Source organism: Podarcis bocagei (assembly GCF_964188305.1).
Source record: "Podarcis bocagei genome assembly, chromosome: 10".
In the NCBI taxonomy this organism is placed as follows: Eukaryota; Metazoa; Chordata; class Lepidosauria; order Squamata; family Lacertidae; genus Podarcis; species Podarcis bocagei.
Genome location: NC_138135.1, coordinates 69,588,905 through 69,613,077, shown reverse-complemented (window position 1 = coordinate 69,613,077; position 24,173 = coordinate 69,588,905). Strand labels below are relative to the sequence as shown.

General features: G+C 44.1%; 1 protein-coding gene across 9 annotated transcripts in view; it reads left to right on the top strand.

The window, feature by feature from the left end:
- Window positions 1-3,111: 3,111 nt before the first annotated feature.
- KIF21A (kinesin family member 21A) overlaps window positions 3,112-24,173 on the top strand; it is a 96,583-nt gene continuing 75,521 nt past the window's right edge. For 7 of the 9 annotated variants that reach the window (XM_081211403.1, XM_081211401.1, XM_081211400.1 and 4 more), the window contains exon 1: window positions 3,112-3,724. In XM_081211403.1, coding sequence (XP_081067529.1) covers window positions 3,681-3,724 — 44 coding nt within the window. In that variant the 5' untranslated portion in view covers window positions 3,112-3,680. The remainder of the gene's footprint in view (window positions 3,725-24,173) is intronic. The other 2 variants (XM_081211406.1, XM_081211407.1) reach the window with 1 other exon arrangement.

Below are 24,173 nucleotides of genomic sequence, written 5' to 3'. Positions count from 1 at the left end.
CTACAGGATACACCTGTTTCTCTGTTGCTTTTAAGCACTGCATTGTTCTTTCCCAAAGGTCAAAGCCTGAAGTTTCTCAATTCTGAAAATTAGTGTGTTCCACAATATACTCGGTCACCAAGTTGTTTGAACATTATTGAGGTTTGAATCCTCGACACGTCCACCTACTACTGCTCTGGATTGAACTGCATAAGGAGATTTATTTTACAAGTAGGACCTGTCAGAATGCATGCAGCAATATCTTACATCAATATCCTAAGTATTTAAGATTTAATCACCAGGTTTGGGGATTGCTTGTGGCAATGAAGCCTAATCTCTCTTGAAAATGTCAACAAGTTATTTCACCCTTTGAAGGCTATCACGTTTAGTTTTGCGTTTTGCCCATCATGGCTCCTGAAAGTCAAAGTTTGAGAATTCTGTCCTCCTCAAAGACTGCAGTGATTCAGTCACTTATAAAATAAAATAAGCTAGTGTTAGGTCTTCTCTTTTAAGGAAGGGTGGTAACATACGCTGCAACTCCTGGGGTTCATGAGTGGTAGATACTTCTTCAACCCTTTTTGGGGCTGGTTTCTGACCTGGCTATGTGGAGGAGACCTAAATTGTCATGGGCCAGGAGTTGACTTCACCTGCTGAGCAGCAGCCTGAAGGAGCAGAAGGTGAAGTTCCTTTACCTGCTGCTGATCAGCCTTCTTGCTGATGAGAACCAGCTGGCTCCAGCTTTCTTAAGCAGGGTTTTCAGCCTCAGCCAGTTGCTGGAAACAACATTCATTATTCCTGGCCAGGCCTTGCTGCTGCTTGTGACCTTGGATCCTCGGCTTTCTTGACCCACCCTGGATCGTCTGACTACGTGAACCGAGATATTCCTGACCTTAGGACTGGACTGAACCTTGTATATATGGACTTTGCCTCCAGGCAAGTACCGCCCCTGAGATTCCCTCCACTGAGCTCTGCCATGGCTGGCAGCAAAGGTCTACAACATCAATGTCCTGTCCTAGCAAATAAGTTTGTGGGCAAAGTCAGATGCTGTAGCACCACAGAGTGAGCAACCTGCCCCAACAATGGCTAGTGATGGAATGAGGCCATTTGAGCCTCTGCCTCCAGACCACTGTCCTCCTGCTCCACACCTTTTGTGAGAACTGCAGCCCTTAAGGGGCCAACTCTCAAGACTGCAGACAGACACTTCTTCTGTCCTTCCTGATCTTCTGCCTTGTGTGTGTTAGATAAATTCAGCTCCGGTCCTCCGAGCTGATACGGCTCATCTTGGCTTGAGCCCAGCAGAGTATATATCCAGAGTCCGCAACAGAAGGATGAGGCAGGTATGGCTACATTGCTAAGCTTTATTTCTAAGCTATGCAGAGAGCATACAAATATACATCTTGTCTCTGTGAGAAGCAGAGAGCAACTCCAACAAAGAAACGACAGAACAAGGAAAACAGGAAACCAGTAAACGTCACATCCCGTCTCCCTTTCCCATGGGAATCCAACAGTATCTGGACTGTGGAATGAAAGCATAGTCCTGTGACTACCAGCAGCTGCTCAGTGAGGGAAACAGAAACCAACAGTGTGCTGCCTGCTCTAGTGCAATGGTGAGGTACGTGGGGAGGTGCTTGGTTTCTTACACCCAGGGAAAGGTGCCTGTGTGGGTCCCAGTTCTGCCTCTATACCCCCTGGTGTTGTGAGATCTGGGCCAGGATGGAGGTTGCTGTACACAAATCTTAGATTTAGTGGACCCGATCGCCAGCACCAGGCTCAGTGTCACAAACCTTAGCCAGATGCAGCCCCTTAGTTCGGGTCTTGCTTGCTGTAGAACTCTGGGGCATAGCTGTCAATCTTTCCCTTTTTAAAAGGGAAATTCCCTTATTCCGAATAGGATTCCTCACAAGAAAAGGGAAAAGTTGACAGCTATGCTCTGGGGTCGTAACACTAATTTGGCCCAGTGGGTGACATTTGCTGAGATTGATAGTGACAATGTGAATCAGTTAATATTGAGAGACGTCTTTGGATTTGCTGAATTGGTGAGCTCAGACATCTAATTGGGGACTCATGGCTAACCTTGTTGATCTGCCTATCTGCCTCTATATATCAACAGTTCAACAACATCTTGAGTTGGTGGGGGGCAGGAAAACACGACCCTTTACAAAGCTAGGTGAAAGGAACCAAAACTGGATGCCCCTTATACAAGTGCAAAGTTCCATTTTGCAGCCTTATATCCAGTACCATGAAGTACCCTGCTTGGTTATATATGCAATATGCCATTTTTATTGCTTCCAGGTCATCTGTTTATTGAGCATATACCATGTATATCAAAACATGTTAAACTTGCTCATTCTGCCTTGGACTTCTGCCCTCAAGGCACCGGTGCTTAGCAGGTAGTTCTACCAGGGCCGGTCCACCCATGAGACAAGGTGAGACGACTGCTTCTGAATTAATCTCTCACTGATCACATTCACCTGGTGCCTTCAAAACATATACAGTGGTACCTCTGGTTACAAACTTAATTCATTCCGGAGGTCCGTTCTTAACCTGAAACTGTTCTTAACCTGAGACACCACTTTAGCTAATGGGGCCTCCCGCTGCCGCGCGATTTCTGTTCTCATCCTGAAGCAAAGTTCTTAACCCGAGGTACTATTTCTGGGTTAGCGGAGTCTGTAACCTGAAGCGTATGTAACCTGAGGTACCACTGTACCTGAGGAGTGTCTCCACCACCATCATCCTGCCTGGACACTGAGGCCCAGCTCCGAGGGCCTTCTGGAGGCTCCCTCACTGCGAGAAGTGAGGTTACAGGGAACCAGGCAGAGGGCCTTCTTGGTACTGGCACCCACCCTGTGGAACACCCTCCCATCAGGTGTCAAGGAAATAAAGGCCCACACAACCTTTGGCAACCCTGTACAGTACAGGAAAGTTTTTTAATGTTTGACATTTTATTATGTTTTCATATGGGATACAAAGAATAAAGTTGTTATTCTTAGAAAATGTAGGGTCCGGCGACAATGACGACTCGAACGACGACAGGGACCGAGGAAACGCTTCAGCTGAGGGGAAAGCAACGCGCGCTCTTCGCTCCCCTGCCAGCTGCGTGCGGAGCGCGCGCGAGCGGCAAGAGCGGGCAGGCAAGTGCGCGGCTCCGCCTGGGAGCCCTCGGCCGAGATGGGCCCGCGAGCTGCTGAGGCGAACGGGGAGGGCGGGCTTGGTTACGCATTGCGGCTGCAGAAAAGCTGAAGCTGCCGCCGCCTGGGCACAGCCAGAGAGAGACAGACAGCCAGCCAAGCCGCGCGCCTGGTGCAGAGCGAGGCGACTGCTGGTCGGGGAGGCGGGCTGACGAAGGGGCAGCGGCCCGGAGCCAGGAGGGAGGGCAGGAGGGCTGGCTAAACCCAGCGCCGCTCCGCCTCGAGGGGCCGGGAGCGCAACGAGCCGCGGTGGGCGGAGTGTCAGCCCTCTCCGCCGCCGCTGCTGCTTGGCTGCTACCTATTCATTCAGCCAGTCACCTAAAATGGCTGGAGAGACGAGGAGGTGGAGGAGGCGCCGGAGGTGAGGCGCGCAGCTCCCTCGGGCCGCCTCCCCGCCGAACAGCGGCTCCCGCCTCCTCCGCTCGTCCCTTCTCACCTTTGGTTTCCGTGCGTAATTCGAATTAAATGACACGCTCTTTCTCCCGAGCCCGCCGCGCCTCCCAGCTCTGAGCCATGTCGGCCGGCCAAGACGAGAGCTCCGTCCGGGTTGCTGTCAGGTAAGGCGTCGTGGTGTTGCTTCTTCCTTCTTTCCTTCCTTCCTTCCTCCTTCCTTCCTCCCTCTTTTCTTTGTTACCTGCTACCTCTTGTGGGGGAAATAGAGCTGGGGAGATTTGGCCGGGGGCTCTGGGAGAGAGGGGGGAAAGAGTGGCGGGGGTCTGGCTCTGGGACGCAGGCCCGAGGAGGACCGAGAGGGGGACATGTTGCTCGCAGCCCCTCTCCCGTCGCTCCCTCCTGGCATTTGGAGCGGGGCTGGCAGGTAGCAGCAGGGAGCCGCCGCCTCGCCAACTAACGGCCTGCTGCGAGGGCCAGCAGCCCGACCGAGGCCGTTGGCCGCCAGGTTAATTCAAGGAAGGGCTTGGCTGGTCCCGGAGAGGGGCTTCGCCATAGGTGGATCTGGGAAACTGCTGCCCGATCGCCAAGTTAGCGAGGACGGACTGGGATGCTGGCGGGATCAGCCTTCCCTGCACGAGCTTCAGCTGCTGGCCTGACCCGAGAGCTGGGCTCTCTCTGCTTGCAGCTGTTGCACGGAGGAATTCGGTTTCCTTCGGATGCTGCATATTTAATCTCTGGTGTTTAATGGTGCATCAGCTGTGTCCGAGAAACTGATGCGTGTGCATGGTGTGGACGACGGGAAGAAGGAGAATCCAGACTTTTAGGCCTGGTCTGTAACTTTAAAAAGGTGGTTGATGAATGTATTCCTGCCTGGGATTTGAAACACTAAGCGATTGCACGGGCAGTGTGTGCAGTGTTTATTTGTTTTTTAAGCTGTCCCTTTTTTGGCTTGTGCTGAATTGCATTCCAGAGACTGCTGTGCTGGGTCTGTGGGGCTTTTTTTGCAGCCAGCCAGCCAGCCCAGGACTGTAACTGGATTGGCTAGTTGCAATTGTAAAGAAGTACCAGCCAGTGAATTCATCCGTGCTTTCTGCTCAGGGATGGAAAATTGCAACATCATCCTCCGGCACTAAAAAATTAATGAAGCCTTTACAATAGAACCTGCGTGTTGGCTAGGCTGCTGCGGAGAACTTGCCACATCCCCTCCCTCGGAAATTATCAAATAAGTTTTTTCCACGTTAATAGTTTTCTCGTTGGAAAGATGGGCACATTTAATAATCTAGTAATATTCCCAAGGACATATATGAGAGTAGTGTGTCCAGTTTGATCAAGCAACACTCTAAGAATGAATAAAGGGTTTGGGGTTAGTGCCCCATAGTGCCATAGTTAACTGAAGGAGGCAGGGGTTTTGAAGTTGTCTGGTAAGACTCTTACACCTTTGCCATCTGTGAGGGGCACCAGTAAGCAAACCTTAACTTCACACAGGTGCAAGAACTGAGAACTAGACGATCCAAGCTTAACACATCCAGTTCAAAGAGGTGTTTCAAAAATATCAAGCAGTTTATAAATGCCTGGAAATTAACCTTTCCAAGTATATGAAACTGGGGGGGGGGGTGAATTATGAGCATTGTAAGTGTGTTAGTCATTTACTTGGCTAAAACATGGCAGCAATTGTTTCTGCCTAAACTTGTACAGCCATCACATTGTCCCACCAATACAAGGGTGATCCTACAGTGCGAAACCCATTCAGATGCTTCCCCCAAAATGCTTTCTGTTTCATAAAGTTCTAATAGAAGTAACAACACATTTACAAAATACACAGACCCCCCACCTTTATCTGGGTTTCAACTGTATGAAATAACAATATAGTTCAAAAAACAATGAGCTGTATAAAAGAACGAATGAAATCAGTTAATCGCAATGATGTCTTTTAGCTGGAACATCGTGCTGCAAGAAACATATTTAGCTTTCACTGTTCTGCCAGAACTTATCACTTATTTAGCATTCGTGAGGCTAAACGACGTCTTGATATTGAACATGCAGAGGTTTTGGTTACTGACGTTTGGTAATACTTGTATTGCAAGTGAGTTTGGCAGCGCTTCTCGTGCATGAAAAGGCAACGCCTAGTGAGCTGGAGGATGAAACTCAGTGAATACTGCAAGGATTCGTTTTCTTCAAAGTGATGTGGTGATGTCACATTAATGTTGTCACTGAATTCACGTGCATTTGCTTTAGGGCTCATGGTGGGTGTCACCAGCTCTGTAACTGGGCAACAGTCATATCAAGGAAATGCCTCATATTGCTATAGGTTGATGGTTTTTGTACTTAAAATCAGTGAATTGCATTATACTTACAGTAGCCATACTTACTGTTGATAGATGACTACAGTAGGGGGAGGGGATTAATTGGTCATAGGTGGAAATGATTACAGCCCAGTCTTTAATATTGATGTCAAAATGTTAATTATAACATCCTTCCAACTTCGGCACAGCATCACCAGCTGTGACATGGGATGCCCTTCTGTAACATTGGTATATCATATGATTTGATCCAGCCACTAGGATACTACCTATGCTTTAACCCATGGGTAGGCAAACTAAGGCCCGTGGGCCGAATCCAGCCCGATCGCCTTCTCAATCTGGCCCACGGACGGTCTGGGAATCAGTGTGTTTTTACATGAGTAGAATGTGTCCTTTTATTTAAAATGCATCTCTGGGTTATTCAGCCAGCTAGCCCTGGGGATTATCTAATTGATTTTTGATTTTTGAATTTATTTTTATTCATGTTTTTATACTGTATTTTATGCTGCTTTTATAATTAAGTTTTAAAGTGTTTGAAATTTGTTGTCAGCTGCCCTGAGCCTGGTTTTTCAACCGGGAAGGGCAGGGTATAAATAAAATTTTTTTATTATTATTATTATTATTATTATTATTATTATTATTATTATTATTAATTTGTGGGGCATAGGAATTCATTCACCCCCCCAAATAAAGTCTGCCCCCCCACAAGGTCTGAGGGACAGTGGACTGGCCCCCCCCTGACCCCTGCTAACCTCTTATATCTGCATACTTGGAATGCACCTACTACAGTAGTTTATGATTATTATTATTTTAAAAAATAGAATAGAAGGCAATACAAAGTCAATTAAAATTCAAGCAAAAACAACACAAATAGGTTTAATCGGGTATTCTAGCAATCCAAACATTTTTCTAAAAAAAGAAGTTTTAGCTCCTCTCTTAAAGTTAATAAGAATATCAGCTAGCCATGTCTCCCTGCGAGGGGGCGGAATATGGCCAGCTGTGTCTAAATTCTCGCAAATAATGGAAATGATTATCAGCAGATTTTAACATGTGAGTAGGAACGTCTTGGGAGAAGCACTCCTTTCAGATAAGCTGGTTGTTGGGCAGGGATATCACAGAGAATCATAGAGCTGAGGGTCATCTAGTGCAACCCACTGCAAAATGCAGGAATATGCAGCTGTCCCATTCAGGTATTGAACCTGCAACCTTGGCATTGCCAGCACCACGCTCTAACCAACTGAGCTATCCATCTATCAAACAAGGGGATGCCCGGAGTTTGCACCAATGTGTTGTGTGTACGAAGAGAACAATGTATGCATATAAAAAGTGAAACATCACACTGTAACCAGCTCTTTCCTACTTTGAGGTGATGGCTTGTGTTCTGGAGAAGCATGAAACTAGCTTACCTCATCTTAAAGGGCTTTTGATTGGTTTCTGTAACAGCAGCTCCTGATGCCACATAGCAAAACCTTTTTGAATAATGGAATGAATATATATGGCACGAGGAGCGGCACTGCGATTCAGATCAAATATCACAGTTAGGCTCATGCAAGCTTAGAATCCCTTCCTTGGAACTGTGTGACAGGCCTGTTGTCTTATGCACTTATTTCTCACAACAGTTAAGACCGAAGCAATACTCCAGCCTTCTCGATAGAAATTAACAAGATACGGCTTTAATGTGGCAACTGTGCTTGGTCCATGACATAGGATACTTTTAATGATATTTCTGCTGCTGTTGCTGCTAGTATTGGAACAGTATATCCAAGATACAATCCAAAGAGCTTCATTGGTTATGTCTGAAGTCTTGTATATTTCAATCAGGAACTTTAACTTGGGTTTGGAACAGCCCCTTCCCATGTTGTATTGCAACATGTTTTTGAAACCTGCAAGTTTCAAAAATGTATTTTCACACATAGAAAGGTATTGCAGGGTTTTGTTTTTGAACTGGGGCAGTGGTTAGATGAAAGAGACCCATTGAGTTGGCACTCCAGTATGAATATTTACATAGCAGACCTTTATGGGGCTATGCTACACGAGGAAACAGTTCCGGAACTGCTGTGGATACACATGAAAGAGGCATTGATCACATAGTTCACTGGATTCCAAGAGACCTTGAGATATAAAACTAGATATTTGAATAGCAAGGGACGCGGCTGGCGCTGAGGTCTACACCACTGAGCCTCTTGGGCTTGCTGATCAGAAGGCTGGCGGTTCGAATCTCTGCAACAGGGTGAGCTCCCGTTGCTCCGTCTCAGCTCCTGCCAACCTAGTAGTTCGAAAGCATACCAGTGCGAGTAGATGAATAGGTACCGCTGTGGCAGGAAGGTAAACAGCGCTCTGGCTTCTGTCACAGTGTCCCGTTGCGCCAGAAGTGGCTTAGTCATGCTGGCCACATGACCCAGAAAGCTGTCTGTGGACAAACGCCGGCTCCTTTGGCCTTTAAGCGAGATGAGCGCCGCAACCCCAGAGTCGCCTTTGACTGGACTTAACTGTCCTGGGGTCCTTTACCTTTACATTTTTACCTATTTGGATAGAGCAGTTGAATCGGAACTGAAATTGTGTTTCTTCTGGACTCCTATGTATTATATACGTATAGGGGTAGGGGAATCAATATGTGATTCAGGTCAGCAGGTATCAAATGTCTTGTTTTTTAAATAGGCACCTGAAACTTCTTAAGTATAATCAAACATTGATTTCTTTTCTGTGTAATACCCACCAAAGGTACCGTTTAGATTTTTAATGCCTGGGTAACGTTGCAGAAGCTTGATTATGATTAAGTTGGAACATATTGCCTGAGAAGTTGTACATGATCAAAGATGCAGAGGAAATGGCAAACCTTTTAGCTGAATCTGTGGTTCATCACCAAGTCATAATTTGAAGCTACTGTCTTGCATTAGGGAATGACAACAGTGAATGACTGTTGTTCTGGGAAGTTTGATATTAGTTGCTTAGATTATTTGCCAGAAGGCTTTTTAGGGCTTTCAGGCTTCACTCAACAGGAATATCTGGTACACTGCTCGCTACCCCATAATTATGCATACTGTTTTGGAATAGTCTGTGTGCAAGATGATAGCTTCAGGGTTGCAATAATTGGGAAAGCTGGAACATTGTCTCTGGCATTACATCATGTTAGCACAGTGAGTGTTGTGTATTGTATTTTGTAAAAACAGTTTATCAGTATTTCAATTTTACATCAATGGAAGGATGGTCTTGGGCAAAGTCATCATAGCCCCATCAGTGTTCCTACCACTTGGGTCCCCCCCATTTATTTAATGGACCAAACTTTGGAGCCAGTTAAAGAGCATGATTTTCTGGAAAGCAATAAAAATGTGAATCCCAAAATTGTCTGAGAACTCCCCAGCAGAAAATACTGAATTTGGTGTCTTGTGGTGAATTCAATCAACTTTATTTAGTGGCTGTCATTCTTGTCTAGCAAAGAGCTCAAGGATAGCTCAAGAGAAGTATATCTGCATGCTATAACTTGCAAGACAAAGGACCTAACTTAAAAGCTGCACACAGTCCTACTTATCAAAATATTTTACTCTTCCATTTTTTTAAAAAAAATCAATAAACTCTTATTTTTAAGATTGGAAAGCTCCATCTAGCAGTTCTCCATCCTTCCAGCCTCTATTACTCCTTTAGCAAAGATAAACTCTTGCTAATGTTGTCATGTTCTGAAATGTAAGAATATTAAGCCTGTCGTTTGGTGGTGACTATTGTAAAACAGAGAAATAATTTCCCCCATTTCTCAACTTGTTGCAGCTCTAAGCACAGATAAAAGGTAAAGGGACCCCTGACCATTAGGTCCAGTTGTGACCAACTCTGGGGTTGCAGTGCTCAATTCACTTTACTGGCCGAGGGAGCTGCCGTACAGCTTCCGGGTCATGTGGCCAGCATGACTAAGCCGCTTCTGGCGAACCAGAGCAGCGCACGGAAATGCCGTTTACCTTCCCATTGAAGTGGTACCTATTTATCGACCTGCACTTTGATGTGCTTTCGAACTGCTAGGTTGGCAGGAGCAGGAACCGAGCAACGGGAGCTCACTCCATCGTGGGGATCTGAACCGCCGACCTTCTGATCGGCAAGTCCTAGGCTCTGTGGTTTAACCCACAGCGACACCCCCATCCCTAAGCACAGATAGCAAGAGGTAATAGGATCAGCAGTATAGCATGATGTGTGCTTCCTGATTCTGCGATTATACTGTGCAAGGTGCATAATTTGATATAGGTACAGGCTGTGGCAATTTTATTATTTTATTGTTTTAATATGTGTTTATGAATTCCTGTAGATAGTCTTGAGACTCATTGTGTAGAGTAAGCGCACAATTTTCTACATATTTAAGGGGTCTCTCCAAACCCTTCCTGGCTTGTCCTTTTTCCTGTGCTCCAAGTTCTTCCGCATTCTGTATATTTTACTAGTGATAGTGATAAGGGAGCTGGGAATAAACTGCAGGGAAATGACAGATGTTGGAAATGTTCCTTACTCCCCAGTCATGCTTACTGAGAAATAACTACCACTTAGCTCAATGGGACTCCATAGTAACTGTGCAATGGTTTGTGACTTCAGTGCCCCGGTGATACGGTAAAAGTAAGTAAACAGTCAGCAATTAGTAGTCATAAGCACTGCTTGAAAAGATCACTGAGATGGGTGATAAGCTGATCTGAATTCACCATCCAGTAGTTTATTTAAAAATAAAGTAACAGGGTCAGCATGAAAGCTGGAGTATAAATGTAGAATTGCTGATCTTAACCATGTTTACTTTATCAGCATGTTTAGCAGCTATTAGCACAACTTAAGTTTGTTTAGGATTGTAGCCTCCGTTGTCTTAAGCCAGTAAATGAAAATACCTCTCTTGTAGGCTTCAACCAAGAGCCTTGTCTCCATTTTCCTGGACTTGAAATATCCCATTCAATCAATCAATTTCTTTATTCGACCGATAGTCAGAATTAAAACATTACACAATAATTATAAACTATAACATCATAGGAGATACATAAGTAAGGTAGGGCCACAGAACTAGACCTCTCACAGATAACCCATTGTGAGCCAGTGTGGTGTAGTGGTTAAGAGCGGTAGTCTCATAATCTGGGGAACCGGGTTCGCGTCTCTGCTCCTCCACCTGCAGCTGCTGGGTGACCTTGGGCCAGTCACACTTCTCTGAAGTCTCTCAGCCCCACTCACCTCACAGAGTGTTGTGGGGGAGGAAGGGAAAGGAGAATGTTAGCTGCTTTGAGACTCCTTAAAGGGAGTGAAAGGTGGGATATCAAATCCAAACTCCTCCTCCTCCTCCCATTAGCTGACAAGAGCACTGCACAGACACATAATGCACACGCTTAGCAATGCTTTCCTTGATTCAGACAGATCACAGGGTATTTACTTAATTGACAAGCTAACTCCTCCTCCTTAGAATATGGGTGTGCTAATTGGAAAACCATTTCCTCCCCAGCATGTTCCTATGCAATTGTTGCTTGGCATCTGCCTGAAATGCAGTCCTGCCTTGCCTGTAACATCATAACAACAGCATGATTTGTTATAATGATCTAGAGTACATGTTCTAGTGGTTTTTTTTTATTTTTTACCTAAAATGTTTATACCCTTGTGCTGCATATAGGGCATTTTAATGTGACACTACAGTACAGGCACTGGGTGTACTGGTGGCGCTGTGGTCTAAACCACAGAGCCTAGGGCTTGCTGATCAGAAGGTTGGTAGTTCGAATCCCCGCGACGGGGTGAGCTCCCGTTGCTCGGTCCCTGCTCCTAACCCACCTAGCAGTTCGAAAGCATGTCAAAGTGCAAGTAGATAAATAGGTACCGCTCCGGTGGGAAGGTAAATGGTGTTTCCATGCACTGCTCTGGTTCTCCAGAAGTAGCTTAGTCATACTGGCCACATGATCCGGAAGCTGTCTGCAGACAAAACACCGGCTCCCTTGGCCAGTAAAGTGAGATGAGCGCCGCAACCCTAGAGTTGTCCACGATTGGGCTTAACGGTCAGGGATCCCTTTACCTTTACAGTACAGGAAACAACCAATTTGTGTGGGGTTACGTTCTGGACCCCCATTCGTGTTGGCAGGGCCCATGTAAGGCTGCCCCATCCTGCTCCATCCCCATCCCGTTCCACCCCCTTTTCTGCCATTTTTGGGTCACTTTTGGGTTCGGTGTTACGCACAAATGTGTGGTTGCACACATATTGGACAGTCACTGCCTTTATCTTTAGTCTCGCCTAATACAGTTATGACTGAGCAGTATTTTCCAGCAGTAAAAAACTGGAAGAAAGCCATTTAAAAATCAGATGAATAGTTGCTGATGTTTTATTAAAGATGGAGAATTCAAATGATGTTTCTTTTCCTGAGCATTATTTATGGAACTTACCCTCTGCATCAGACTATTGATCATTCAATGGAGAAGGGATTTGTATATGTAATCCATTTGGAGGTCTGAGTACCGCACTTATTCAATAGGAATTAAATCTCTCTAGGATTTGGTGCTGAAACAGCAATCTAATTATATTCTAGACTGTAAGCTTCTTGGTGTGATGACTTTTAAACGTATTTGACATTAACATCCTGTTTGTCTCCTAATGAATTTCCCTGGAGACTTCCATAAAGCTTCTGTGCTCAAAAAGCAGTAAGAAAATTTTGCTGCTTTCCAGTGCTGCATACACATCAAATGTTTAAAGAACCTCCCCACCCCAAATAATCCTGGAAATCTTCATGGAGCTGCAATTCCTCACACCCTTCACAAACTACAGGACTCTTTGGGAGGAAAAAATGCTCTTTAAATGTATGTTGTGTGTGCAGATTAGCTTACTGTCAGGAACAGTCTCTGTTCAGGGGAGGTATTGCAATGCTCCCTAATACTGTTCTCACCTGTATTCATACTCATCAGTATTCCTACTATTTCATACTACCTGGAGGAAGTACAGGATATATGGTCCTGTCTCATTACAAAGGTTTTTAGCCTTGTTGTGGATCTGTGGTAGTGGACTGTGGTCTACTTCCATCATGCTCTGCTCATGCCTATATAATCTCAAGATCTGAGTGTGGCCACGTGTTTTACACCAAGCTGTTTAGTGCTTGCGGCTGTCAAGTAGTGTGGTTGGACATACACATGGGTAGCCCATGACCAATGATGCTTAGATTTATAACTAGAACCAATTTTGCTTCCGTCCTAGGTACTGAATCGACACAGCCATGCGACTCACCTGTCCTTATAATTCACCTGCACACAACTTATTTATCCTTATACCTCACCTGCGGGACATGCTGTAATGGTAGCTGTTCACACCACAGGGAAATGGTTCTCATGCCATGAATGCTACTAATTCGTAGTAAACTAGATTTGGTGCCATCTTTTTTATGTGAGTCATAGGTTGAACATTCTTGGTTTTTTAATGTCTCTAATTTTGAGGATAACAGAATTCTTTAATACTTGCTCCCATTTATTGTATAATAGCGGGTATGGACTCATGGGTATTTCAGTGCGTGGGCATTTTGGTAGGATGGCTGGGAACCCACAAGCAGTGTGGAACAAGCTTGTGTGCTGACAGCGAAGGGCAAGTCTTCCCAACATTCCCTGCTACAGTGTCAGAAAGCGAGCCGACAGTAAATCACACTGTTCAACTCAGTTAACTCTTCATTAGCAAAAACACGATCTTCATAGACTTGTTTGAGTGTCAAGCCTAATGAGCAAAGCATCTCATTCCTAGTGGCCTTACTCCATGAAAGTCAGTTGCCAAGACTGAAAGTCCAGGCCTCCTCTCAGCCATCTAAGTCCTCTCCTCTCCAGGACTTTTCCCAAGCAATTGGAGGCTGCGCCTGTGTGCAGCCGCCCCCTTTGCTGCCCTTTTCATACCTCTTCTGGTTCTGGGAGACTAGGGGGGATGGGACCTTGTTGCAGAAGGAGGGGGAAGACACCCATGACTAGCCTGATTCATTTCTGCCTCTTGGGCTCCCTACTCCCATCCTCCTGTTTCAGATTCTGCCTCTGATTCTGGACTTCTCTCACACAGATTCCCAGCTCAAATAAGCCCTGTTACCTCTTCAGCTTCCAATACCTCCACTTCCCAGTCTTCTCCCTTTGACCTCTCATTGTTGTTTCACTCCCAGGGCTCTGAGCCTTCTTCTTCCCTGGTTGGTTCCCCAGCTGGTTCCTTCCATCATTCTTCTGCGTCCAATCAGTCTATGAAAGTCCATAAGTCCAGCACTCTCCAACCTGATGCCCTGTATTATTATTATTTTTGCTGCAGTTCTTATGAACCCCAGTCAGCAAAGCCCATATGGCCAGGCATCTTGGGAATTTTAGTCCTAAACCTCTGGAGATTATTGTGTTGAGGGAAGGCTGCCCTACTCACTTTAAACACAAATGTAGATACAAGGGAGGTTGGTTCTGAACATGCATAAGGAATCTCTGTGGTCATTTCCAACAGAGCTTGGATAAATGTATATAGATTGTTTTGCTTTAGGCAACTCTGATTTAGCTACAGGAAGTTAGGTTCAGTGGTTTTCAATGTTTCTATGGCATAGCTGATACCTGATGAGCAAACATCATTACGGCTTGTTATGGATCCGGTCATTCTCAGAATATTTAGTGCTAAAGCATTCTTGACTTTCACAGAAAGAGGCAGAACTACAGAACTTACTTGGACTGTTCAGTATTTTCCTAACGTAAACATTCTTTCCCCATTCGCCCTTAACTTTTCCTTACTTTTCCTTCATTCAGCTTCTTTGAAAAGCCGTGCTAGAGCCTTAGCACCCAGTCTTCTTCCAGGCATTGAATGAACCTCTGAGTTGCCACAACATGAATGGCTGTGGAATTAGATTTCAAGGATGTCACCATGGCAATGACATTAAACAAGGAAAGCCTGCATATATGGAAGTTAGCAAAGGGATCCTTAGGCTATGGATATTTGCAAGAGCTTTTGAAATGTTTCAGTTCTATGGGGCAGCCCAGAATTTAGTTTTCTGTGGTGCAACAATTTTGCCATTTTTGTGTTCCAAGTTCCTCTTATTCTGTCCCCATCTCAGTGCTTGCTAAGAGTATTCAGTAATAGTCTCAAGAGTTTCATTGTTATAGATTGAAACCTGTTGGTCTGTCTCTTGCATATTTAGAATAAATGATTAATCAGAAAGGGCAATCTTATTTTTTGCTGAAAGAGCAGCGATTGTTGGAATGTATATGAATCATGCAGTGACAGAAGGTATATAAATTGACAGGGAAATTCATTGTGGTCTGAAAGCAGTACAGTATAGCTAGAATTGCATAGAGCTGTTTGTAAAGCAATTATTTTGCATCAAGCCTTTTATTGGTGCTAAAGTTTGTAACTCAATAGGGTGGCAAATCTTGCTTATTTTTTATTTGTATTTTTGGGGGGCGGGGATATGGGCTCTGTTTATAAATTTTGTAGGTACACATACAATACCTTCCCAAAGATATAGTGCTGCTAATACTTATTACTTATATACACTTGAATTACTTTCATATGACAAAACTGATCTATGAATGTAATTATTCTATATTGTATGTACTTAATGTTGAGTTGTCTTCTACATGACATTCAACAAAATTCTTGAGGGTTTATTGAAAAAAGGGACAATGAATTTTAGGGTATTGATTCCTAATCAAGCTTTTGTATATCATCTCTCTAGAAAAACTGGTATCTAACCCAGTCCTTGTTAGAGATTAATTGTAGGCGTGATTTGGAAGTTAAAAGGGGGATGAGTTTTCTGTTAATATTAGAATTTGAACTGTAAGGATATTGCTCCTCTTCAACATGACTTCTTTTTGGTAAATAAACTGCTAAAAATGAAGTTGCAGGCATATAACATATTTTTACAGAATTTTCCTGAAGTTTGGAAAAGATTTAGTTACTCTCTTGGCTAAAGATGATAACATTAGCTAACTCTGATATTGTGTGAGGCAAACAATCTTCAACTGTTAATTTCTGAATGGTAGCTCCAAAGGTTAGCAGCCCTTTTAGAGAATCCACCTTCCTGAACTTGAAAAAATGGTAGTTGAAAACTAACTTCTTGCTTCAAATACTGCAGTGGTTCCCACACACATTCGGCTGTTACAGTAAACCATAGACTTGTTCTTGGCTTATTTATCATGGTTTGTTTGTCTAACCATAGTCTCAAATTCACAGGCAATGCTGAACCAGGGATTGAGGCTAGTTTCTCCTCTGCACTAGCACCTTGGTCAAATACTTGCTGATCAGTTGACTTGTTGCGCCAGCCCTAGTTACTCAATACTTAAAATTATATTGGAATATGGAAATACGTAAAGAAGATGGGCAAGTAGGCAAAAAATGAACACCTATTATTAGGCAAGCTTGGGTTGGTGTGTTACCAACAGCTTTTGAGTTTCACACGACTTTCTCAGAAGCATTGACCCAATGGAAAATATTATTTACAGAAGTTGTGGAATAAGCTCTGCTTCATCAGATGCATGAAATGGATGTTCTACTATAATGTGGCAGTCTCTAGTCTGATCATGCAACAATATTTCCCACGAGGCTCTTCAGTTTCCAAGGTTCTTTGTACCAGGGATATTTCATGACACAGAGCATTGGGCATCTGCCACCAACATAGCACAACCACATTGACATTCCCCCCCCCCCCCAGTTGATGTGAAGGTAAATGGAAACAAAATTCTACTTTATTTGTTTTATGCCTCTTGAACAATAAGATCTCAGGCTCTTTCTTGAGGAAATGTGTTTAACTGGGGGGGAGGCTAAAAATAATATCTGAGAACAATGGAGGGGGATTTATTATTATTATTATTCAGTTGCTATATTTTGGACCAAGAGCACATTTCGGGATTCACAGAAATGTGGTTGGGTTTTCGAATAACATGTGTTAAGTGTGATTATACCTCATTTTATCCATAGATTAAGGTGCCCCGGAGGAATCATTGCATGTGGTATGAACAAAGGAACAGCTGCAACCGCCCCCACCCAGATTCCCCTTATTTGGACATAAAGAAGCTTTTACACAAATGTTGCTGTTTGTTCGTCTTAGACATTGGGTGATGAGGAAGGGGGTGAGCCACCTGTCTATTCCATACTGGATGGGACGCCATTTGCATTTATGTCTGACTCAATTAGGAAGCCTATCCATCAGGATCAATTTTAATACCGCTGATGGGTAAGCGTGGTCGAAGCGAATTTGTGTTCGCTGAACTCTTGCAACTGATATGTGAGGGCTAAGTCTTCTTTACCATCAATCAATTTACTTTGGAAATACTGGGCTGGAAAACACAGAGATGAATCTTCGGTTTAACTCTTTCTTGTCCGTTCCGAATTATAAAACTGTAGCTGTATAAATGATATACATTGGCATTCGCGAACAGATGGTTTCATTGTTCTTTATATGTTAGCAAGTTATCCTTTCCTTTAGGCCAATGGAGGAGACTTCTGGTTCTGCTTTGTCCTGGGCCCTTGATTCAAAGCAGTGCAGTAAAATCAGCACTAGCAGCTGGGGAAGACTACTTACCATCAATGCCTCCCCCCACCCCTACTTTTTGTGGCTTTCAGACTTGACTGAAGGAGAGATGAGGGACCAGGCTGTAAATCACCTCATCTGGTCAGAAGACCCCACCTCTTCTGAGCTTTATTTAAGCTGTGGCAGCAGTAGGGCTTGTTTTGGCCTGTTAATTTTGACTTTGCATTTTACTTGGTATGTGTCAATACTATATTTTACTGTAACATTAAATGTAGCTCATGTTTACTGAATTGTTTTTTGTTTATTTTTTTAAAAAATATATTTATACTTTTCAGTTTTATACATTTCACTGATTTTACAATCATTTTGACATTTCAAAATTTGACTTTCTTCCTCTTTCTTAAGGAAATGAATTATTTAAATTTATTTTTAATATCTTCTGCATATCCAAATTAACTTAATTTGCTCATTTATTCATCTTCTTTAAATATATACACTTAAGAAGTTGCAGTTTATTACAGTAATCCTGCCAGCATTCTTATCCATTTACAATTCATCTGTAAATATTCAATAAACCATTTACATTCCTTTATAAAAAGTTTGTTATCTTGATTTCTTACTCTTCCAGCAAGTTTTGCCATTTCTGCATATTCCGCAAGTTTTTGTATCCATTCTTCCTTTGCTGGGACTTCTTGTTGACTGAGTTGTTTTTAGTCTTGTGTTGCAGGTTTTGTAACAAATGTGTCCCACCTCCCCCAAAAAACATTAAATTATGTGAATAGATGTTTGTTACCCACTTTGGGCTTATTTCACTGTGGAAAAGAAACATAAATAAACTAAATTCAAAATAAAAGTGAGGCTTTTTCTTCTGCCTCTCAGCTTTATGATGAAGAGTGTGGAGAGAGATGAGGTTTCTAGTGCAGCTGTGTACGGCCATACCCCTCCCCATGGCTCCAACAGGGGTCAGCAAACTTTTTCAGCAGGGGGCCGGTCCACTGTCCCTCAGACCTTGTGGGGGGCCGGACTATATTTTGAAAAGAAAAAATGAACTACCGTATTTTTCGCTCTATAAGGCGCACCAGACCATAAGGCGCAACTAGTTTTTGGAGGAGGAAAGCAAGAAAAAAAATATTCTGAATCTCAGAAGCCAGAACAACAAGAGGGATCGCTGCGCAGCGAAAGCAGCGATCCCTCTTGCTGTTCTGGCTTCTGGGATAGCTGCGCAGCCTGCATTCGCTCCATAAGACGCACACACATTTCCCCTTATTTTTTAGGAGTCTTATAGAGCAAAAATTACGGTAATTCCTATGTCAAATAACCCAGAGATGCATTTTAAATAAAAGCACACATTCTGCTCATGTAAAATCACCAGGCAGGCGCCGCAAATAACCCAGAGATGTATTTTAAATAAAAGGACACATTCTACTCACGTAAAAACACACTGATTCCCGGACTGTCCGCCGGCCAGATTGAGAAGGCGATTGGGTTAGATCCAGCCCCCGGGCCTTGCTTTGCCAACCCATGCTCCAATTCAAGGAGCCTCAGTCAGGCTAACCCACCTTACACCATCTTGGGACAACCCAGCCTCCCCTGGATCCAGTTCCAAATTAGTTCAGGGGCAGGCTAATGTCTCATTAGGTTTTTTAATTATTTTTTTTTAAAAACCATGGCTTCTCTGCAAGTGAGCACCCTGCATTCTGCAGGATCAGTGCCTCCACTTCAGCTCTTGTGCAGAGACATAGGTCCTGTGGTGTGGGGTGCTACTCTGCAGGGAAGTTGCTTGCAAAGCAGGACCCCGCAGAATCAGTGCCTCTGCAGGGCATGAAGAATAGTAGGGGAGCAATGGGCGCTTACCTTCTCCTGGCAAGATGCAGCTGACGGTCAGGTAGCTCTTGGTGGTATTTTTTTTTTAATGCAAATTTAGTAAATTCACCTTTAAATGTAAAGTGAATCAAATTACTCTCCCATCCTTTCCTGCCTCTTTGATCCCAAAGAGACAGAAGGTTTATTTCCTTACACACAATTGACTACATAAATTTAGTGCTGTCTGGTCATGTACTGGAGACTCTCGTTGTCACCCTCTCTTTATTTATTTTTATAAACTTCATTTATGTGCTTGTGACTCTTCATGGCTCATCTTAAGGAATCGCTCTAAAGTTCACTAAATGAATATTTCAGTCTCCTTTTCTCTTTGTTCTTTCCTTTTTCCTCTCAGCTGCACGGCCTTGTCCATACAAGTATCAAATTATAGACTTAGGTCGTAAGGCTTTTAAGTATAGGATGACTGAGTATTCTTAACAAATTTGTAGATGAGACAGAGGATACAAAATAAAAACGGGAGTGACTGAGAGAAACTTCAGATGACAGATTAGAATTATAACAAGCTTGATAATTAGGATGAAAGCAGTTAAGGTGGCATTCTGTTTCAGATAAACGTATTGTAGAGGAAGAGAACAGAGAGTGAAGTTTTATTAACCAGTGGCAAAGCTCAGAAGGGTTTTGGATTACGTACATATTGTAAGTCAGCAGCGCAATGCTCTTTTCAAGTAAGAGAAAGGCATGTGGTGCAGAGATACAGGCATCCCTCAGCAGATAGGTGAGAGTAGAAAGAGTCTACTCAAGTTAGAAAGTTTGAAAGCTATTGGACTAGTCTATTTTGAGGGTGGGGGACCTAAATTGGCCTGACACAGGTCCTGATTTGGTCTGCAAGGCAGTTTCCCTCCAAACCTTACTCATCTGCTGCTCACCTGACATATGTGATGAGGGGGCAGGTAAGGATGCCCCTGTAAAGGAACTCTTGGGAGCTTAAAGAGAGCTCCTTGGGGCTACACTGCCAAGGAGTTTGCCATTGGGGAAGACCCAGCTTTGTCGATTTGCAACCCCTGTTAGCTGGCCCCTTTGAAGTTATCACTTGATGTAATGACATCAGGTGATAGGCAAGCACCCCCACCCACATGTCAAAATGGGCTACTGGAGTGGGAGATGTTGGGATCCACCTACTTGCTGGGAAAGCTTCCCTCCTCCTGGGCTTACATGATGGGAGAGGGACTTGAAAGGAAACTCTACACTGATGTCTTGCCAGATGACATGCTGGGGCTTAACGGTGGATCACCAGAACTATGTGAGAGGATCACTGCTTGCTGTCAAATAGTTCATGGAAGGTTGATATCAATTAACATGAACTAATTACCAGCACTTTAATTATTATTTGTATATCCTCCATTCCCCCCCCTTGAAGTTTAGCTCCCTCATCCTCAGAACAACCCTGTGAGGTGGGGAAGGCTTAGAGAATGAGGTTAAGCCCAAGGCGGCTAGTGACCTTCATGGCTGAGTGGGGATTGAACTCTGGCATCGCCATTCCTAATCTGGCATTTGAAACCACTGCTCTTCACCTGGTGCCCTCTAAATGTTGCCAGGCTCCAATTCTCATTAGTTCCAGCCAGCATTGCAAAAGTTCAGGGGCAATGGGAGATAGTAGTTCAAAAATCTCGAGGACAGTGTGTTGTGGAAGACTACTCTAACCATTATACCACACTTAAAAAGGTAAAGGGACCCCTGACCATTAGGTCCAGTCATGGCCAACTCTGGGGTTGCGGCGCTCATCTTGCTTTATTGGCCGAGGGAGCCGGCGTACAGCTTCCGGGTCATGTGGCCAGCATGACTAAGCCGCTTCTGGCGAACCAGAGCAGCGCACGGAAACGCCGTTTACCTTCCCGCTGGAGCGGTACCTATTTATCTACTTGCACTTTGAGGTGCTTTTGAACTGCTAGGTTGGCAGGGACCAAGCAATGGGAGCTCACCCCGTTGCGGGGATTCGAACTGCCAACCTTCTGATCGGCAAGCCCTAGGCTCTGTGGTTTAACCCACAATGCCACCTGCGTCCCATACCACACTTACTTTATGGCATTTGACATCTTGATCATCTTTATGGCTCTCTCTTAGATTCTTAAAATGTAGTGGCTAAACTGAACATTGTTATATAATGTAATATTAACTAGGATCAGGCAGAGAACTAATATAACTTCTGTTTTTGAATCAGAATTGTAGAATAGGAAGAGACCACACAAGTCATCTAATCCAACCCCCTGCAATGCAGGAATTTTTGCCCAAGGTAGGGCTGGGACCCATGACTCTGAGATTGAGTCTCATGCTCTACTGACTGATCTAGCATGTTGCATTAGGAGACAAAACAGGAGTATAAGGTCATGAGCAGTCCCATAGACTAGAATCATAGAATCATAGAATCATAGAATCATAGAATCATAGAGTTGGAAGAGACCACAAGGGCCATCGAGTCCAACCCCCTGCCAAGCAGGAAACACCATCAGAGCACTCCTGACATATGGTTGTCAAGCCTCTGCTTAAAGACCTCCAAAGAAGGAGACTCCACCACACTCCTTGGCAGCAAATTCCACTGTCGAACAGCTCTTACTGTCAGGAAGTTCTTCCTAATGTTTAGGTGGAATCTTCTTTCTTGTAGTTTGGATCCATTGCTCCGTGTCCGCTTCTCTGGAGCAGCAGAAAACAACCTTTCTCCCTCCTCTATGTGACATCCTTTTATATATTTGAACATGGCTATCATATCACCCCTTAACCTCCTCTTCTCCAGGCTAAACAGAAAGGCTAGACTAGCCTTTCTCAACCTTGGGTCCCCAGATGTTGTTGGACTACAACTCCCATCATCCCTAGGTAGCAGGACCAGTGGTCAGGGATGATGGGAGTTGTAGTCCAACAACATCTGGGGACCCAAGGTTGACCTTGTACTCCTGTTTTGTCTCCTAGTGCAGTCAGTGGGCTACCTTTGAATAGGAAGGTGTTAACCGATTGTTGCAGCTCTCTCTGAGTCCTTTCACAGTAGGAAGCACCTTATAGGTTGACATCATACAAACATGGCAATAAATAGAGATTGTCACAGGGATGCAGGAAGCAGGTGGACCACTTGAAATGGAGAAGTAGAAAAAAGTGGGCGTGTTTTTCAGCATTCATGTCAGATGCTGGGGGCAAGCAAGGATGCTGTTGAGAGTGGTTTGGTTGGCAGTTGTAACAAATTGCCTCTCCAGGCCCTGAGTTACAGCAAATTGCTTTCCTTTTTACTTTAGTCTTCCTATGTTCATGTTCTAGAGAATAGCACCCTCTTCGTTCATACTGAGAGGAAACAAAAACACGATCCCTGTTGGAAGAATACAAACTGCAATCCCTGGTCCTCCTATAATGTTAAGTGAGGGATTGTGAGAACGGGGATGAGATGAGCAGCCTTGATTCATGAAATAACTTTAACCATGGTTTACAGCGACGTTTTGAATTGTACCAATATATTAAGGTAAAAGAGCTGAATACCCGGGTGTCAACCTCTTTCAGAATGACATAGCTGCCACTGTGACCATTGAGCTCTTATTCTTTAATTCAGTGCTGAAGGTTTTTGGGAGCTGGGGAGTTGAGGGAAAAGCTTCAAAACTTGTATTGTTCTCGCGTGTAGTGCAACTTATTGCAGTAACAATTTTTATTGCTTATTTGAAGACTGATTTAGGCAGACACATTATCTTTGAACATAAACTCACAGCTGAGGAAGTTAAGCTTGCATTTTAGAAAGTCTTTCCCCCTTCCTAGTGCTTGTAGGGGCACTGCTGTTAAACAGCCAAGCCAGAAGTAATTTGCTTTTAATGGTTTTTATACAGCAGCTGAGAAATGCATGATTTGGAACTGTTCTCATTCTTCCTCTGTCCCCCTCCTCCCCCTTAAATAAGGACTGATTTAACAGAAGAGTTTTTGACCCTGAGAAAGCTAGACTCTCTCCCACTCCTGCTGCCAAGGAACAGCAGTAAGGCGTTGAACTGATAGGCGAGACTCCAGGATCAGGTGTTTACCACTTTGTATGAGAGACTGGCAGAGAAATGGACTGGCAGCAGCTGTGTGAATAAGGGGAGAATTGTTCCACAAATTATGCAAAGCAAAAAAAAAAATTTGACTGTAGCATGCTATGCAATATAACCAGCTAAATCCTCAGCAGTTGTATGAATTTCGTACAGCACAACTTGAACATGCATGGACAAAATTATTTTGTTGTTTACTGCATTTCTTAGCTGCTTTATATGAAAACGTCTCAAAGTGACTTAACACTGTAAGACGAACAGATGAAATTGGTTAGAAATTAGGATCCCCCTCAACATGCCTGGTGTGTCTTTTGACAGACATAAACGTATACCCTTTGTATCTAACTCTGAAGGGCTAATCTATGCATTTAGGTCATTGCGTGGTGATGGGTGCTCAAAATTGCCCTATGCATAATTGTAAAGGAAAGGTAGTGAGAGTGTGTTGGTGTGCTGCTGAGTCCTCATTTCGAGCATATTATGAAATTGGACAATATAATATTGACTTGAGGGTTCCCCAGTCTTGCTCCAAGCTATGACCCTCATACCTCCAAGCCTGAGGTCAAATGCTGCCCTTTCCAAGCCAAGCCCCTGTTCCAGACCACACTTCTCCCAAGCCCTGCTCTATGCCTTAAAAAGGTAAAGGGACCCCTGACCATTAGGTCCAGTCGTGACCGACTCTGGGGTTGTGGTGCTCATCTCGCTTTACTGGCCGAGGGAGCCGGCGTACACCTTCTGGGTCATGTGGCCAGCATGACTAAGCCGCTTCTGGCGAAGCAGAGCAGCGCACGGAAACGCTGTTTACCTTCCCGTCGGAGCGGTACCTACTTATCTACTTGCACTTTGACGTGCTTTTGAACTGCTAGGTTGGCAGGAGCAGGGACCAAGCAATGGGAGCTCACCCCATCGCGGGGATTTGAACCGCCAACCTTTTGCTCGGCAAGTCCTAGGCTCTGTGGTTTAACCCACAGCACCACCCGCGTCCCATTGCTCTATGCCTTATAATTA